At 42.2% G+C, this 20,401-nt stretch overlaps 1 protein-coding gene across 1 annotated transcript; it reads left to right on the top strand.

Annotated features, from left to right (window-relative positions):
• Window positions 1-1,703: 1,703 nt before the first annotated feature.
• LOC112215615 (enoyl-CoA delta isomerase 2) lies at window positions 1,704-17,561 on the top strand (the record flags this gene model as incomplete). The annotated part of the gene is made up of 8 exons (XM_042299904.1): window positions 1,704-1,855; window positions 2,429-2,507; window positions 2,858-2,986; window positions 3,924-4,022; window positions 4,589-4,771; window positions 11,599-11,668; window positions 17,253-17,355; window positions 17,510-17,561. Coding segments are annotated over exons 2-8 (663 nt in total), but the record flags the coding sequence as incomplete, so codon positions are not given.
• Between the last annotated feature and the right edge of the window lie 2,840 nt (window positions 17,562-20,401).

The following is a 20,401-nucleotide window of genomic DNA, read 5'->3' as shown; positions in this document are numbered from 1 at the left end:
CATTAGCACGTGGCCGTTCTCCCCAATTAAGGTACCACCAACCTCCTGTGTTGTAAAAAATCCCAGAAATGTTAAATACGCACAAGAAGGTCTGTCAAATTGTGTATGCAAATTTGTTTCCATCTCTGTTAGTGACCATTTCTCCTTTGCCAAGATAATCCATCCACTTGCAAGGTGTGGCATATCAAGAAGCTGATTAAACAGAATGATCATTACACAGGGGCACCTTATGCTGGGGACAATAAAAGGCCACTCTAAAAGGTGAAGTTTTGCCACACAACACAATGCCACAGATGTCTCAAGTTTTGAAGAAGCGTGCAATTGGCATGCTGACTGCAGGAATGTCCACCAGAGCTGTTGCCAGAGAATGTAATGTTCATTTATCTACCATAAGCCACCTCCAATGTTTTAGAGAATTTGGCAGTATGTCCAATTGGCCACACTACCACATGTAACCACACCAGCCCAGGACCTCCATATCCGGCTTCTTCACCTGTGAGATCATCTGAGACCAGCCACCCGAACAGCTGAAGAAACTGAGGAGTATTTCTGTTTGCAATAAAGCCCACTGGGGAGACAGGCCCAGCGATTCTCATTGGCTGGGCCTAATAGCTGGGCCTGGGCTCCCCAGTGGGTGGGCCTATGACCTCCCAGGCTCACCCGTGGCTTGCCCCTGCCCAGCCATGTGAAATCCATAGATTAGGGCCTAATTAATTAATTGAAATGAACTGTCACTCAGTAAAATCTTTGAAATTGTTGCATGTTGCGTTTATATTTTTGTTCAGTGTAGTTAGTAGGCCGAACCGTTTGACCCTACAGACATTTTCATGGACTGTTCTGACAAACACCCCTGTAGCTCTGCCACATTCCACCACAGCTGTAGAAGGCCAACATCGTTATTGCAAAAAAAAACATTTCCCTAGCTAATTAGATTTCCGCAGACATCAATTCTATCGATTTAAGCCACTTTTTGACTGTTGCCTCCAACTTTAGTTTATTGTGATGCTAATGACGTTTGTTTTTTTACTATAATTATTAGGTGGCAGTGGCTAGCTACAGTATCTACAACCTAGGTTAGAGAAACAATTTGAGGATGACAGGTGATGGCTGCATGGTGCAGTTGGTGAGAAGCAACTGCAGTTTCATCAAAAACTCCATGACCTTTGATCACATGATTTTTGTAATGTTCTTCATTTCTTCCACATGGTTACAAGTATGATCATTTTTATAACCAGATAATGCATCACAATTTGAAAGGTTGTGACCAACGATGGTCAACCGCAGTGACCAGCCGAAATGCGCCCAATATTTTTCTCCTGTTTGAATGAAAAGGTCCTATTTTACAATCTCCCAAAATAAATGTGATATCTGACAAGCGACTATGATCTCCTCCATCCTGTCTTGTGTTGTGAAACTGTGGCCTTTTCTCTTTTTTTGGTCCTTGTGTCCTCTCTCCTCGTCTCAGTCAAAACCCATTGGATGAGAAAGCCAGAGGTCCCGCCCCTCTGACCTTCTTCAATGGGTTGTGAGAAGGAGACGAGCAAAGAGGGAACATGACACGAGGAGGCTCCAAGTGAAAAGGCGCCCCTATTATTGACTTTATGCTCTCTGTGCAGTAGAGGAACGAGATTGCATGAAGATGACGTACGGCGTAATGAATACGTCATGATGTAAACAAGGCATTAGCCAATGGTGAAAGCAACGAAGGTGAGGGGGAGGGTTCTGGATTGTAAACAGCGAATTAATTTATTCGAATAGTCTTGTACAACCAGGACTGCTACTGTACTTTGGACTGAAATTACACCACTGTCATGTCTGTAGCTTTACGCATATTTTCACCGTGGCGATTTTTCAGGTAAGATTACCTAAAAACACCACACTCACTTGCAAGGTGGATTCACTGCTAACTTGATGTGGACATGGTGCACGGAGCTGAGGTCAAACTGAGTAGATTTTAGTTGAGTTGTTCCGTATGAAGGAAGCAATAGATTGCTAGTTTAGCATAGCTCAATTATTAATGGAAACGAATGGTCATTTTATTTTCACCATGTAGTTTTAGCTGGTTGGCACGAGAGCCTCTATCGGTGCCTGTATTTAGCTAAGGTTGTCTCAAAGATGTCATGTTCTGCACAGATAACGTTACCGGTTAATTTCTGCACGACTCACGAGCAAGTGGTGTCTGTCTTGCTTAGAAAGATGTTTACTCAACCATGTTTGCTAATAATCGCTGAGCTGTTCTGTAGGAGATCTACCGTACATAAATTACCCTACATTCCAGCGTATCAGCTTCCACCACAAAAGCTTGCATGATGATCTGCTTGGTAGCTAGCTAGATAATACTTCTAGTTAAAGCAAATATTCTGTGGTTATAACTTGCTAGCCAAAGTAGCTAAACTTTGAATAACTATGACCTTTCCCCCACATCCAGATTTATGAGCCTTGTCTAATCATCAGACCAATGAGGGTGTGTCTAACTACAAATGAATGAAAATCAGAGGAATCGTCAAGTAAATAATTATTGATGGCCCATCGAATTCTGTCGCAACATGGTTGTATCACAAACAGTACTGCAACTCTCACAGTACATTTATGTGTCATCCTATCCCAATCCTCCCCATATCCAATGTGATAATTTAAAAAGGTCATTGTAGGTGTTCGGAGCGATTTTAGTGCCCTCAGCCAAGTTAATTTGTGATTTTGCATTTTATTGAAACATTTAGGCTTATGTATAATATTATTTAACCTTTTGTGGCAGTTCATAATTGTTTAGGAAACAGTACCAGTTAGCTATGTCACTCATTTGTCCTGAAATGATCTCAGCAGGGCTGTCCAAGTATAACATATTCCCACTCTGAAGCTGCACACAGCTGATTCTATGATGGGGGCGACGGTGGAGCAATTCAACTGTGCAAAGAGTCAGATGGGCACGCTGAAGAAAGACCCTGGCAATGAGGCCAAGCTGAAAATCTATGCTCTCTTCAAACAGGTGAAAGGTCTTTGTTCTTAGCTACTTGGCTGTCATGTCTCCGAACATCAAGAGCATGAGCGATAGAGGGGGTGGGCTACTTGTTCAGTTTTGCTGTGTCACAGTTGTATTGAGTAGCATCTTGCTGTCACCAGTTGTATTGGATGACAGAAAGCTTTGGGGTTATAGGAGCAGGTCAGTATCTGAACGGTTGAAGATTTTGAATCCCAGGGCTTACAGGAAAAATCTTGAGGGTTTGCTGGCATCAACTCGGCTGACTCAACTGACCCTGTATGGGTCTTACCTCAGTGATTCACTATAGGGATAGCCACGCTAACCTCGCCCTCATGTCGGAGGCTAGCTAATGCTAGGTATCAACAGCCAATCCAGTAGGGGCTGGAAACTATAGTAAGCTTTGATTGGTCAATAGCAACGCGATGTCGTGGAGTATGTGAATACATTTCAGCTTTTCCCAACTTTGGTCCCGCCCTGTTCACGTTCCATCGCCCATGCTCACGTCGGCCAACGGTCCCCCCGCCCACTTAGGTTCCCTTCATTGAAAATTAATGGGGCTCCATTGTTTTATCGCCCCCTATGTGCTTGCTAGATGTAGTTCTGCCATTAGGCTGTCGTGTGTATGTATGTATGTGATTGGGTGTTTGCACGATGGATGCTGTGTCAGCAAAAAGACAAGTTTCCATTGTACAGTAGATGAATAACATCTGTTGTAATGGTTGTAAAGCTATCCAGGGCAGTTTCTTATTGGACAAGTCAAAGTAGTCCCTCCCTGTTTCAGTCTGTTTTCTTTCATTTGAGACCTAATGACAATGACCCAGATTGTTAACCTATCAGAGTGCATGAGGGAGACAGGATGAAGAAAGTAAGCACCTTAAAGTCTATTGGAGACACTGATCCTCACATTTTAGTATCTTCTCCTCTCTCTTTGTTGTCTTATTAGGCTACTCAGGGACCCTGTAACACCCCCAAGCCAGGGATGCTTGACTTTGTCGGCAAGGCCAAATGGGATGCCTGGAAGTCTCTGGGCTCTGTATCTCAGGTAATCTGCAGTCTCATTATTGAATATACATAACAGCACTGTCATACACATTTTATTGAAGATGCAGTCTGGGATATTAAGCACTTATTAATTCATAACTTATTGTACGAATTGGAATTTGTAACATACTGTATACAGATTGCAAAACATGTTTTTTTTTTAAAATTCAGGACGTAACATATCATACGAAATGGATGATGTAGTTTACAATTTCCGGGGACCCGTTTTGGCTCGTGAGCACTACTTTCAAAACTACTAGCTGAAATTATACAAAAGCTGGGGAGCAATATACCCATTTGTCTATCAAGGCTATTCCTCCCAAGTTTGTTAAAAACAACAGACGAAAATACACGACTTGTGAGAAAGGTCAAACACAGCTGAAAATGATTATAGTTAATAAAATTTAAAACAAATTAGAAGCAGCCATTCTTATTGAATGTCACAATTTTCAGTGCCCATAAAAAACAACTCTAATGTCCTCAATGTGGTAAAGTGCCATTTTCTTCACACAATGACATTGACAGGCATACATTGATACATTGTATAACTCTCTTCCTCCCTCTCAGGAAGATGCCAGACAGCAGTATGTGGACCTGATTGATTCTCTCCTCGCTCCTGAGGGACCTGTGGTAGCCACACAGCCCACTGGGAGCGCTGCCACCTTTGACACGCTGCTGGTCTCCACAGAGGACAACGTCACCACTATCCGGTTCAATAGGCCACAGAAGAAGAACGCCATCAATGTGGAGGTGCATCAATTAAGTTATTAGGCATTCGTGTCATTGTCTATTCCCTCCTCCCAACATCACCCTTACTGGAAAAAAAACAGGCTTCTGGCAAACATCTAGCGGTGACTTTTGAACTTCTGGCAAATCATTTTGTGAAGCTTGTGGCAAACAATCTGTTTGCTAATAACTCACTGTGTATGCAAATCAGGTTTTTGGTTACACATATAACTTTAAATGAACTTGCTTCCCAGTGAGAACTAAACTTACTAAACTTGTTTTCAATGTCTTAACTTCTCTAGGGTAGGGGGCAGCATTTGGAATTTTGGATGAAAAGCGTGCCCAAATTAAACTGCCTTCTACTCAGGCCCAGAAGATAGGATATGCATATAATTAGTAGATTTGGATAGAAACCACTCTAAAGTTTCCAAAACTGTTCAAATAATGTCTGTGAGTATAACAAAACTGATTTGGCAGGCTGAATGAGTGGACCCTGCTGTGTCACAGAGCTTTTTCATGTATTCTGAGAGAGTGCCTGAATGAGTGGACCCTGCTGTGTCACAGAGCTTTTCATTGCCTTTCTTGTTTATCTTTTATATTGACGACGTTATTGTCCGGTTGAAATATTATCGATTATTTAGGCTAAAAACAACCTGAGGATTGAATATTAACATCATTTGTCATGTTTCTATGAACTTTACGGATACAATTTGGATTTTTCTTCTGCCTGTTGTGACTGCGTTTGAGCCTGTGGATTACTGAAGAAAACGTGCGAACAAAACAGAGGTTTTTGGATATAAAGAGACATTATCGAACAAAAGGAACATTTATTGAATCAATGAATGTCTTCTCAGTGCAACCATATGAAGATCATCAAAGGTAAGTGATTCATTTTATATCTATTTCTGACTTCTACTTGGCTGGTTACTGTTTGTAATGATTTGTCTGCTGGGCTATGTTCTCAAATAATTGTAAGGTATGCTCAGCGATGCAATATCCATAGACAAACATTGGCAGTAGAATGGCCTTACTGAAGTGCTCAGTGACTTTCAACGTGGTACCGTTATGGGATGCCACCTTTCAGTTCGTCATATTTCTGTCCAGCTAGAGTAGAGCTGCCCGGGTCAACTGTAAGCTCTGTTATTGTGAAGTGGAAACGTCGAGGAGCAACAACAGCACAGTTGCAAAGTGGTGGGCCACACAAGCTCACAGAACGGGACCTCTAAAAGCTGACGAAAAAAAATGCCTCTCCTTGGTTGTAAAACTCACTGTTCCAGTGAAGGGAAATCTTGCTCTACAGCTTAGAATGACATTCTAGACGATTCTGTGCTTCCGACTTTGGAGGCAACAGTTTTGAGAAGGCCAGTTCCTGTTTCAGCATGCAAGGTACATACAGAAATGGTTTGATGAGATCAGTGTGGAAGAACTTGACTGGCCTGCACAGAACCCTGACCTCAACCCTATCAAACACCTTTTGGGATGAGTTGAAATGCAGACTGCGAGCCGGGCCTAATCACCCAACATCAGTGCCCAACCTCACTAATGCTCTTGTGGCCGAATGGAAGCATGTCCCCGCAGCAACGTTCCAACATCTAGTAGAATACTTTCCCAGTAGAGTGAAGGCTGTTATAGCAGCAAAGGTGGGACCAAATCCATATTAATGCCCATGATTTTGGAATGAGATGTTCGACGAGCAGGTATCCACTAGGGCTGTGGTAGTCATGAAATTTTGTCAGCCGGTGATTGTCAAGCAAATGACTGCCGGTCTCACGGTAATTGATCGTTAATTAACAAACACATTTAGCATCTCCTGGCCGCTGACTCAGACCTTTGGAACATCCACAATTTAAAAAAAGTTTAATAAATCCATGTAATATAGCCTAAATCATCACAATAAATCCATTATTTATTTTAAACAGATCTAAATAAACTTGATATGAAGAAAATGTAGTCTATTTCAGAAGAAAAGAATAGCATATCCTGCGTTGTCCTTATGTTTGGTCCTGATCTGGCTGTGGGCTACACTAGTTCATTTAGCAGACAAGATTTGCTTTGAATTCCATGTTATTATTTTATAGTATAAGGAATCAAATTGAACATGGCTGAATAAAATAGAAAATATGTTCTCCAAAAGATTGGATGGAGTACGTAGAAACAGGTACTCCTACAGTTGAAGTCGGAAGTTTACATACACTTAGGTTGGAGTCATTAAAACTTGTTTTTCAACCACTCCACATTTCTTGTTAACAAGCTATAGTTTTGGCAAGTCGGTTAGGACATCTACTTTGTGCATGACACAAGTAATATTTCTAACAATTGTTTACAGACAGATTATTTCACTGTATCACAATTCCAGAATCAGAATACACTAAGTTGACTGTGTGCATTTAAACAGCTTGGAAAATTCCAGAAAATGGTGTCATGGCTTTAGAAGCTTCTGATAGACTCAAATTATTTCAATTAGGGCATTGGAGGTGTACCTGTGGATGTATTTCAATGCCTACCCTCAAACTCAGTGCCTCTTTGCTTGACATGGGAAAATCAAAATAAATCAGCCAAGACTTAAAAGGATTGTAGACCTCCACAAGTCTGGTTTATCCTTGGGAGCAATTTCCAAATGCCTGAAGGTACCACGTGTACTGTTGTTTGTGCAGATGAACAAGTATAAACACCTTGGGACCACGCAGCCGTCATACCACTCAGGAAGGAGACGCGTTCTGTCTCCTAGAGATGAACGTGCTTTGGTGCGAAAAGTGCAAATCAATCCCAGGACCACAGCAAAGGACCATCTGAAGATGCTGTAGGAAACGGGTACAAAAGTATCTATATCCACAGTAAAACGAGTCCTATATTGACATAACCTGAAAGACCGCTCAGCAAGGAAGAATATGTAAATGCTGTATAACAACTGTATAACTTAGAGTTATTTATGTAACTTTAGTTGTGATATAAATGTTGATGTATGTTTCGATTTTTATACATTCTAAGGCGACTGATGAGGATTTGAAAAAAGTTGCATTGAAGGCATGAGCTCTGCTTTGTGTTTTTGTGCAGGTTTGTACATACTTCATCAGTCTTTCATTCACAATTTGACAAGCACTTGTTTGGTAGGCTACTGATGATCAGCAGCATCAGACCTTGGAGAAGCCTAATTACTGTGACTAAACGGTCATGTGGAATTTGACTGCCATCATGACTCGTGACCGCCAGTGTTGCTGGCATTTTTCAGCAATAAAATGTCTCTGCCTTGTATAAATGCTATATAAACAAACAATCAAGCTAGCATAAACTGCGTAGGATTGATCACCCTGTCGCTGGCCGCCTTTGGGGAGGGTGTATAGTGTGTAAGGCCGAAACACCCTAGGAACCAAAGGTACACTACTGACGATGCGCTCCCCAAATTTCACCAGGCTCACTGTCCATGAACTCTTGGAAGTGCTTGCACAAAGGATAGTAACATCTCATCCTGTGTTCTTGGAATCTGAATATCTGGACTTGTCCAGTGACTGCTGAGAAAGATCTGACAACGGGGGAAAGTCCTTGTGGCGGCACGGAGAGACGGCTGACAGGAGGGAATAGACCCCACTGGGACAGTCATGGGGTAGCTTCCAATTTCTGTCGTTTCCCATGCTTCGCAGTATGTTGGAAACACCCGCTTTAGCTACAGAAAGTCAACATACGAGAATACCCCTAGAGTCTGCGAGAGCGGGGGCGGAAGATGACTCATCGGCTGACAACATGGTAACGACTGGACCGGAAACGACTACGAGTAATGAGAGCACAGCACAAGAGAACACCACAGCAACTGTCACAAGTTCCGCTGCAACAGATGCAGATGCAGGTATGTGTCTGTGGTTGGAGGAAAGTTACATCACACCATGGGTTGAGGATCCACCAGGGGAAGAAGGGGTGTTTGGGTAAAGAGAGACAGAGGCCTCGCATTGATTACTTTCTGCGAAAGCGAGCAAATCAGTCGAATGAAGCACAGCAACTGGACGCAAACCATAGTTTGTAGTGCATCAGTACCACTGTCATGGAGAACGTAAACTCAAGCACCGAAGTAACAACTGAGGTGGAACCAACAACAGGAGTGGAACTCACCCAGCCTCCCAGACCTGCAGTCGAGAGGAGACTACCAGGGCGCAGACCGAATGTGAAGTGGCCTGGCGCCAGTGACAAGAAGTTGTGGGAAACAGTGAATACTGACCTTACCTTGACCCTCAACTTCGAGGCACAGTGGAGAAGAAGTTGGAGAGGATGGGGGACATCATCTATGAGTACGGGGCAGAAAGCTTTGGAGTGCAATAGGCAAAAGGTGGGAGAAAGGTTCCAACCCCACCAGTTTCCAGGAGGCAACAAGAAATCAAGCGCCTCGTTCAAGAAAGGAGACCGCTTAAGAAACAGTGGATGAAGGCCTCGGAAGTGGAAAAGGATGGTGTCCTCAAGCTGCCCCTCACCAGTCTAACAGAGGAATTCAAGTGTGCAAAAACCAGGCTCCAGATGACACTGAATGAATCTGGAGACCCAGTGGTGAGCAACAACGCGCCAACTTTGGCAACTGTGCGCAAATGGAGGCCAGGAAAAGCAGTCCAGGAGGCAACAGCAGCCCTCAGACATGCTGACATTGTGGGTCATGTTCAGCAAGGGAGAGGAGGCCTTGGGCTAACTAGCCGTGCTGCTTGGAGTAAGGCCACTGTACCAGAGTGGCGGAAGATGGTAGTGCAGGAAGTACGCCATCAGGAGGAGGCTGCAAGGTGGGCCAAGGCAGTCTCTCTTGCCAAACAGGGACAGTGGACTCGATGGGACAGTGTGGAGAAGAGGAAGATCAGCTGGAAGGATCTGTGGGCCATGGAAGCGAGGCGGTTGAGCTTTTCCATCAGAGCAACATATGACGTCCTTCCAACACCAGTTAATCTTCACCAATGGTATGGTGAATATCCGGACTGTGCCCACTGTTCCATGCCAGCCAACCTCAGGCACATTCTCACAGGGTGTAAAACAAGCCTCACCCAAGGACGCTACACTTGGCGTCACAACCAAGTCCTTAAAAACCTTGCGTCCGCCCTGGAGGACAGGCGAGCTGCCACCAACTCCCTACCACCCCCAGCAGCATCAACCCCTTACGGACGACCTTTGTCCGCGAAGGGGCTAAACCACCGAAGAGCGGCTCTACACCATTAGAGCGAGACCAGCTGCGCTTGGCCCGCGACTGGAAAATGCTAGCTGACATTGGCCGGCAACTTGTGTTTCCTCCTGAGATCGCAACCACCACCCTAAGACCTGACATGGTGCTCTTGTCCCGTTCCCTCAAGAAGGTCTTCATCATTGAGCTCACAGTACCCTGGGAGGACTCAGTAGATGAGGCTTATGAGCGAAAACATCTGCGCTATGCCGATCTAGCTACCGAAGCACAACATCATGGCTGGAACACAGAAGTCCGACCAGTGGAGGTGGGCTGCAGAGGTTTTGTGGCAACATCTACAACCAGACTGCTTAGAGACCTGGGAATTAAGGGCCAGAGCCAGTGTTCGTCAATCAAAGCTGTATCGGAGGTGGCAGAAGGCAGCAGTCAGTGGCTCTGGATGAAGAGGAAAGACCCCAGCTGGGCCCCGAAGTGAGAGGGCCAGGAGGTATGCGGTCAACAATGCTTGACTCAGGGAGGAGGACGCCCCTCCCATGCATCGTCCCATGGGATCATCAACAACAAGGCAACTCCTATGACTAATTGGGAATGGGACGCAAGCGTAGGATTGATCACCCTGTCGCTGGCCGCCTTTGGGGAGGGTGTATAGTGTGAAAGGTACACTACTGACGATGCGCTCCCCAAATTTCACCAGGCTCACTGTTCATGAACTCTTGGAAGTGCTTGCACAAAGGATAGTAACATCTCATCCTGTGTTCTTGGAATCTGGGACTTAGACCTACTAAATCTACCTTTTAAATGTGTGGCCAACTTTTGTATGTAGTGTCTGTCTCCAGCCAAGCCTAAACAAAATGGATTCAAACTAATCAGCTAAATATGATCTTCAATAGAGACTGGGGTCTCCATAATTTAAGAGCCAGTTGTCTACTAGTTGTTTCTTTTTCCCGACTCAGGTGTATATTGTTCTAAAATGAATTATTGTTAACTTACATCTCAAAGCCATGCAAGGAACCTTGACCTGGTGCACACATTTCTCTTTCCTTAGTTTGAAGCCTTCAGTCAATCTGTCTTGATTACATCTAGAAAGAAAGAGAGAAGGAACAACACATGAACAAGATGAGCTAGCTACTAGTTTAAAGCAATGAAAGATCTAATTGTTACAAAGTCGGAATTTACATTTATAATAATACATTTATTTGCTTACCTTATCAAGTTTGAAGACGATTCACTCAAAGGGTTTTGATGCATCCTCTTCCAACACCACTGCTAAGGGAAGGGTATCCATCTACGATGCTTTGTCAAATCAGCTAATATTGTTGCTACTTTAGCTGTTGTCCACTAGTGGCAATAAATATTGTTGCCAAAGGTTTGCCGCAGATTCACCAGTGGCATTTTGTGGCATGCCTTGTAGAGTGGCTTAGGAAGGTATTCACCCCCCTTGGCATTTTTCCAATTTTGTTGCCTTACAACCTGGAATTAAAATTGATTTTTTTTGGGGGGGGGGTTGTATCATTTGATTTACATAACATCCCTATCACTTTGAAGATGCAAAATATGTTTTATTGTGAAACAAACTAGAAAACTTGAGCGGGGATGAGTACTTTTTGCAAAGCACTGTAATAGTGAAATTTCCAACTGCCTATGCACATCCCAAATATCCAGTAATCATCCAGTTCTTCAATTCTATTGTTTTCCTCCTTCTATCCAGATGTACAACGAGATCATCAAGGCTCTGGAGGAATCTGGCAAAGATGACTCTGTCATTACTGTAATCACAGGTAGAGCCAACCAACCTATTCATCCCATTTGAAATAGTGAATCTGTTAAAGAGAGCATCGGTGATATGAATATGTGACCGACCAGCTCGATTTGGTCTTGTGTAGCAAAATTTGAAATGTTTTTTATTTATTTATTTTTTTACATTGAATGAAAGTAGAGCCTCAGAGCTAGAAAATGGTATATCATACACTATACTTGAGGAACAATGGGAAAGTAATTATGCTTTGAAAGTTGATAAACTTGTAACCTCACTTTTGAGAAAATGGCCCTTAAATGTTTTGGTACCGACTGGAGAGATCTTTGTCTACACCCATGCAGCATCGTTCACATCCCTTTAAGCTTTAGCTCCACCCATCTCTTTAACCTCTCTGGGATATTCGGGACAGTAGTGTCCCACCCTGCCAACAGCTAGTGAAAATGCTGGGCGCCAAATTCAAAACAACACAAAAATCTCATAATTAAAATTCCTCAATCATACAAGTATTTTACACCATTTTAAAGATAAAATTCTCGTTAATCCAACCACAGTGTCTGATTTTAAAAAGGCTTTACAGCGAAAAAAACACGAAAGATTATGTTAGGTCACCACTAAGTCACAGAAAAACACAGACATTTTTCCAACCAAAGAGTGGAGTCACAAAAACCGAAATATAGATACAATTAATCACTAACCTTTGATGATCTTCATCAGATGACACTCAAAGGACTTCATGTTACACAATACATGTATGTTTTGTTCTGTAAAGTGCATATTTATATCCAAAAATCTCATTTTACATCGGCGTGTTATGTTCAGTAGTTCCAAAACATGCAGTGATTTTGCACAGAGCCACATCAATTCACAGAAATATTCATAATAAACATTGATGAAAGATACAACTATTATACATGGAACTTTAGATAAACTTCTCCTTAATGCAACCGCTGTGTCACATTTCAATTTTTTTAACAAAAAAAGCAAACCATGCAATAATCTGAGTATGGCGTTCAGAGACCCAACAAGCCAAAAAGATATCCGCCATGTTGTGTATTCAACATTAGTCAGAAATAGCATTATAAATATTTACTTACCTTTGATCTTCATCAGAATCCACTCCCAGGAATCCCAGTTCCACAATAAATGTTTGATTTGTTCGATAATGCCCATCATTTGTGTCCAAATTGCTAGCACGTTTTGTAAACAAATCCAGTCACGAAGCGCGTTCACTAGGAGCAGACGAAATGTCAAAAAGTTCTGTTACAGTCCGTAGCAACATGTCAAACGATGTATAGAATCAATCTTTAGGATGTTTTTAACATAAATCTTCAATAATGTTCCAACCAGAGAATTCCTGTGTCTTCAGAAATGCAATGGAACGGGACCTACCTCTCACATACCGCGCGTCACGAGCCTGTGGCACTCTGCCACTGACTCAAAGAGCCCTTATGAGCCCCTCCTTTACAGTAGAAGCCTCAAACAATTTTCTAAAGACGGTTGATATCTAGTGGAAGCCTTAGGAAGTGCAACATGACCAATATCCCACTGTATCTTCAATAGGGGCTGAGTTGAAAATCAGATTTCCCACTTCCTGGTTGGAATTTTTTTCCAGGTTTTCTCCTGCCATATGAGTTCTGTTATACTCACAGACATCATTCAAACAGTTTTAGAAACTTCAGAGTGTTTTCTATCCAAACATACAAATTATTTAGCTTTTATGGCTGAGTAGCAGGCGGTTTACTCTGGGCACCTTATTCATCCAAGCTACTCAATACTGTCCCCCAGTCACCAAGAAGTTAAAGATTCACATGTGAGGCTATGTGCCAAACAACTAAAGATTTCAAGACTAAAGGCTGGCTTATACTACGGGTGTGTTCGTAAATTTAATCTGGAGTGCCAGAGTGTGCTCAGGGCGTTCGTAACTCAGAGCATCATGATTGTTCGTTCGTAAATTCATATAGTTTTGTTCTCAGAGCATTCATAGCGCACACTGGACGCTCTGGGTGAAAAGTAGGGTTGATCCAATCGTTCTGACCTAACAGCAGTCAAGCCCCTTAGCTAACTGACTATCGACAGTTTTCACAGTGACTTCGTAAGCATTCTATTGAAATAGTTACTTGCATAAGGGAGTCTTGTTTAGGCATGTAGCTAGCTAGCTAAACAGTAAACCATAATCCCAACTTATAACGTTACTTCCCTGCATGAATCTGCAGGTAGCTAACCAACCAGGTTCAATTACTACACAGATGTTACTTCCCTGCATGAATCTGCAGGTAGCTAACCAACCAGGTTCAATTACTACACAGATCATACACATAATGTTAGCTAACTAACAGTAAACTTTTTCTTGAAATGAAAACGACTTTCTGACAAAATTAGTAACGTGTAACGTGAAAATGTAGCTAGCTAGACTATTTTACCCATATACATGGATGGACACTTCTCCCTCTCTGTCACGGATGCCATGGTTGCCCTTAGTTTGAAGATGTAATCCGGAGACAGGTGTTTTATACAACAGCCTTCTGTGTTATTTTTTCGACTCTGTCTGCATATTTGCAATTAAACACCAGAATTTTCTCTATCATACTCTAATTCCACTGATTTCAAAACTCGGTCCTCCAGAACGTGGAGAGCAACTTTTATGCAGTTCTACAACGTAATATCTTTCAAAAAGGCAGCGTCACAAAGGATTACCTACCCATACTGACCAGCTCATATTATAGACAGAAGCGTGCTACATGGCGGACCAATCTGACCTCGTCTCTCGGCATGTCCAGTCCACTCATTATCTAGCGGGAAGGTTATGGATTTTTTTGTGGCTAAACAAACTAGGCTTGTAATCTAACAATTTTATTAATATTTACAGATGGCATACAAGTTTGTTATTAAGGCACATGAAAATTCACATGTTCCAGACGGCCAAAAAAACGCATTTTGATAAAACAAAAAAAAAGTTTACGTTCATGTGGCGCTCCTGTGAAGTAGTGCCGTGCGACATATGCCTAGTTTCCTGAAACGAGTAACATACAGTGAATTCGGAAAGTAGTCAGACCCCTTGACTTTTTCCATATTGTTACGTTACAGCCTTATTCTAAAATGTATTTTAAAAATACTCAGCAATCTACACACAATACCCCATAATGACAAGGCAAATGTATTCAAAATGAAAAACAGAAATACCTTATTTACTTAAGTATTCAGACCCTTTGATATGAGACTCGAAATTGAGCTCAGGTGCATCCTGTTTCCATTGATCATCCTTGAGATGTTTCTACAACTTTATTGGAGTCCACCAGATGTTTCTACAACTTGGAGTCCACCTGTGGTAAATTTAACTGATTGGATATGATTTGGAAAGGCACACACCTGTCAAACCAAGCCATGTGGTCAAAGAAATTGTCTGTAGAGGTCAGAGACAGGATTGTGTCGAGGGGCTTATCTGGGGAAGCGTACCAAAAAATGTCTGCAGCATTGAAGGTCCCCAAGAACACAGTGGCCACCATTATTCTTAAATGGAGGAAGTTTGAAACCACCAAGGCTCTTTCTAGAGCTGGCAGCCCGGCCAAACTGAGCAATCGGGAGAGAAAGGCCTTTGTTAGGGGGGTGACCAAGAATCCAATGATCACTCTGACAGAGCTCTAGAGTTCCTCTATGGAGATGGGAGAACCTTCAAGAAGGACAACAGCCTTTGCAGCACTCCACCAATCAGGCTTTTATGGTGGATTTGCCAGACTGATTCCACTCCTCAGTGAAAGGTACATGACAGCCCTCTTGGAGTTTGCCAAAAGGCACCTAAAGACTCTCAGACCATGAGAAACAAGATTCTCTGCTCTGATGACACCAAGATTGAACTATTTGGCCTTAATGCCAAGCGCCACATCTGGAGGAAACCTGGCACCATCCCTATGGTGAAGCATAGTGGTGGCAGCATCATGCTGTGGGGGTTTTTCAGCGGCAGGGACTGGGAGACTAGGCAGGATCGAGGCAACAATGAACAGAGCAAAGTACAGTTATCTTTATTGAAAACCTGCTCCTGAGCGTTCAGGACCTCAGACTAGGACGAAGATTCATCTTTCAATGGGACAACAACCCTAAGCACAAAGTCAAGACAACCAAGGAGTGGTTTTGAGACAAGTCTCTGAATGTCCTTTAGTGGCCCAGTCAGAGCCCAGGCTTGAACCCGATCGAACATCTCTGGAGTGACCTGAAAATAGCTGGTCTGCAACGCTCCCCATCCAGCCTCACAGACCTTGAGGGGATTTGCAGAGAAGAATGGGAGAAACTCCCCAAATACAGGTGTGCCATGCTTGTATCGTCATACCCAAGAAGACCCAAGGCTGTAATCGCTGCCAAAGGTGCTTCAACAAAGTACTGAGGAAAGGGTCTGAATACTTATTTAAATATGATATTTCAGTTGAAATTTATTTAATAAATTACCAAAAATCTCTAGAGCCTGTTTTTTCTTTGTCTTCATTTTATTTAACCTTTATTTAACTAGTCTAATGTCAGTTAAGAACAAATTCTTATTTACAATTGTGGCTTACCCCGCCAAACCCTAACCCGGATGACTTTTGGCCAATTGTGCGCCGCCCTATGGGACTCCCAATCACTTCTGGTTTTGATACAGCCTGGAATGGAACCAGGGTCTGTAGTGATGCCTCTAGCACTGAGACTCAGTGCCTTAGACCGCTGCTCCACTCGGGAGCCCCTACACACAATACCCCTTTGTGGTACTGTGTGTAGATTGTTGAGGAAAAATAACAATTGAATACATTTTTGAATAAGGCTGTAACCTAGCAAATTGTGGAAAAATTCAAGGGGCCTGAATACTTTCTGAAATCACTGTATGCACTGCTGGGCCAAAAATGAACACTAGGACTAAAGAAAAGCCAGAACACAGTATATTACACACAGTTTATTATGGTGCACAAAAAAAGCATGTGTTTGCAACGTACTGTGCGTGGGTTTTTCTTTCTTTAGTCCACAGGTGTCAATCTCATTCCACGGAGGGCCAAGTGTCTGGGGGTTCTCTCCTCCCTTGTACTTGATTCATGAATTAAGGTCACTGATTAGTTAGTGTCTCTCCTCACCTGGTTGTCTAGGTCTTAACTGAAAGGAAAAACAAAGAAAACAGCAGAGGCTCTACATGGAATTAGTTTGACACCCCACCCCTGCTTCATATCTTTAAAGGGGCAATCTGTAATTGCTACATCCATTTTCTGACTTTTAAATGAATGATATATAGCCATTGAGTCTTGAAAAATACAATTTATAAATCCCTCTTGAGCTTAGTTCAACTGTCTAACCCCACCAGAACCCAAAATATAAGCTGTAAATGATGTAATTGCAAACAAACACTCTATAGCCTTAAAACATGATTAAATGTTGGAAATTGCTGTCCTGGATGGACAGCCTCTGTCTATTAATTTAAAAGTACTTATATTTCACCAGCCCCATCCCTTTGGATTTTTACCAAAACGGTGGCGGGGTGCCCCTTTTAATTCTTTGAATTGCCCCTTCTGTCTTTACAGTGATGCAGTGACTTGCAAATAGTGCTCCAGTCTTCTTAATCGTTAAATGTGGCTATTCTTGTTCACCCCCTCAAGGTAGTGGAGACTTCTACTGCAGTGGCAACGACCTGACAAACTTCACCAAAATCCCTGAGGGCGGTATGCAGCAGATGGCAAAAGATGGAGGCAAGTTGCTGAGGTAAGGACTTACCCAAAAAGAGCAAGCAAGAGGTTCACTTTGAGAGAACCATTTTTATAACGTGTTTGTGTGTGTGTGTTTTGTATTTATTTTACTTTTGTTCTTTTGTGTGACTTGTTTGTGTGAAATTACACTGTGGTGGTTGTGTAGGCCAGGAGTTTGTCAAAGCATTCATCGAGGTCTTCCCGACAGCAGCTTCCAAACGAGGTTTTGTAGCTTCCCAGGAATGTGTCAAATCCCCAGCAAACATTGAACATCAGGCCGTTTTGGCTGTGCATTTCCATGGACTGGGACTCCTTTTCCTATTTTAATTGGCCGTGGCTGTGCTTCCATGACCGGAGCCACATTCTGCACATTGAATTTCATTCACAATTTCATTGACATTTTCAACAAGGTCTGATTTGATTACAGCACAGTTTACAGTGATTTGAATGAATATTCCAAAATGTTAAGTGTCAGTAATATAGGATATGGCCGTATATCTAGGCCACAATATTACATAATCACTCAAATAAGCAGGGAAAATGTTACAGGAAAGTGTAATTATGCTACAATATGTGCACAATTGGTAGGCAGTTAGACAACTAGGAAGCAAAATTATAGTTGTAATATGGTTAAAACACAGATTGTTCTGCTTCAGAACAGTAGGAAGATAAGCCAATAATTGTTTGTCATGTTGTGAAGGCTTTAAATAGATTTCAGCTCATATTCAGCTGTTGATTCCGCTGTGACACTGGTCGTTTGGGCAGTACCATTCACTTACTATTGGGCAAGGCATAACCAAAACACAATTTAAATGCATCCACAGTTTCTAAAGTCACAGGCGTGATGCCTTTATTGCATGCAAGGGATATGGGACCAACCTACTTATGGTTCCCTTAAAAGGTGGACTAGAGGCATAATGTGCTTTTTATTTTTAATATAAAAAAACTGCTATGCATGAAAGTACCATAAAGGACTGTAGACATCAATTGATATTACATCCAAATTGCTGGAGTACAGGGCACTGCATTTGAAAACCTGTTTATTATTTTATGTCAGTATAATGAAACCATAGACACATTTCCACATTTTGTGGACAGTACCGTTTTTAAAAAATCCACTTTTGTTTTGTATCCACATTTTTATTCTGTCTATTTGACCTTTACTTTCTTCCTATTGCTGTTTCCTGGCCGTCCTAGTCCCTAACACTTTCCAAGCAGCTGATCCGTGGGACAGAGAAGGAACGTCTCCACACTGTCAACGACCAGGAGGTGGATCGCCTGGTGGAGCGCTGGCTCTCAGACGAGTGCATGCAGGCCATCATGAGCTTCTTCCAGGCTAAGGCTAAGCTGTGAGGAGGTGATCCTCCCCCTGCAGAGTCCCGGCAGACAGAGTCCCACGGAGCAGAGCGCCTAGCCTGAGTCGTGTTCATTAGGTACCAAGCAGAAGAAAAATCTGACTTACAGGGAGTGACTACTACTACCTGTTCTTAGAAGAAACACAAATTTCTGTTTTTGATTGATATTTTTTTATGTATTCCATTGTGTGCCCTAATGAGCATTACCCACATTACACCAGCCTTAAGCAGATGCCTTATTTTCTACTGTTTTATCGGATTGGCTGTGTAAATTAATTATAATAATACACAAAAACCCATTATGTACATTTGACCGTTGATCTGGTTGGTTTTGCATTTAACATATCTGGGCATTCCCTGTTTTGAAACACCTTTGAGGGAATGTAACTTACATGGACTTAAGCTACCAAGGGGTGTGTATTGTAAATTGAAGGTGGGTGGTGCCTTAGTCCAGATTGCCTTAGGACTGAACAAAGTCTTTGGAATACCTTCCAAGAGGAAGTGTCTTGTGTTTTTATATGCACAAAAAAATCATTTGTGGAGATGACATCGTTTCACACGTCCAACTATATCTGTCTGAAAATAAATCTATTTCTGCAATCAAACAAATATGTATTTTTGTGACAAAGGGACAATGATTTGAGGAAGAGGATAGGGATGGGTTGTAGGATGTCTTTCCTTTCCCTTAATATTCCACAGAGGGCGTACTGCACCAAAAAATAAAAACGTATTCAACAGCTCTTCAGCCTTCATGCCAGAAATGTGAGTTTGTCCCTTTTCATTTGAAAGATGAACTATGGAAGTGTATTTGCTAATTGTACACATAGGTTTGAATGTTATACCTAAATTATATAATATGAATCAATTTCTCATGAAACCTGTATGCTTTTCCTCATGGGTATGGGGAGGTGTGCCTTGTCTGTCCAATAAGCTAAATACGGGACAGATTATATTTCTGTCCATTTGGAGTGACCCCTTTTGGCCCAATAGCACCCCAGAGGCACATTCCAACACTTCATCTATTGAGACCCTCCCCACTAGATGGCATCCTCTATCCATTGCATTTGGTTTGACACTGCCAACGCAGTGTACCTCAAGGCATGAGAGATAAGTACATTTCTTTTGCATGATGTTCCATACTAACACAACTGAGATGGAAAATACAACACATTGTCCACACCTGTCTGTCCCTTACGGGGGCCCTGCTTTGCATGTCACACCTGGTTTGCTTAACCTTTCACTGATCGATAGCAGGAACATAACCTGCTGTAGCCAAACAAAACACTTAAAATGTCTTATTTACTATCTGTGGGATGCGAATTCAAATGGTTGTGAATGGAATGGATATGGAACGTGATAAATTGGGTACAACGCTAGTGTAACAAAACATAGTTTGAAGTACGATAAACTAGACTCCTCGGTATTTAGAATAATGGAAATTCAAACAAATTATGTTTAAGGTTGTACCACCCTTTCAATAAATCATACCTTTTGTGAAATCAGTCACTTTGAATGTAACCAAGACTGGTCAAATAAATAAGTGATAATGAATGGTGTTGACTTATTTGGATATATTCAAACCTCATCAGCACTGAAATCTACCAAGGAGATTATAAATCCTACAGTGAACTGACATTGAGGAATCAATGAAGTAATGAGTAGATACAGTACGAGACAAAAGTTGACACCTACTCATTCCAGGGTTTT

The sequence above is a fragment of the Oncorhynchus tshawytscha genome, linkage group LG16 (assembly GCF_018296145.1).
Source record: "Oncorhynchus tshawytscha isolate Ot180627B linkage group LG16, Otsh_v2.0, whole genome shotgun sequence".
Classification (NCBI taxonomy): Eukaryota; Metazoa; Chordata; class Actinopteri; order Salmoniformes; family Salmonidae; genus Oncorhynchus; species Oncorhynchus tshawytscha.
This window is presented reverse-complemented; position numbering and strand designations above follow the sequence as displayed.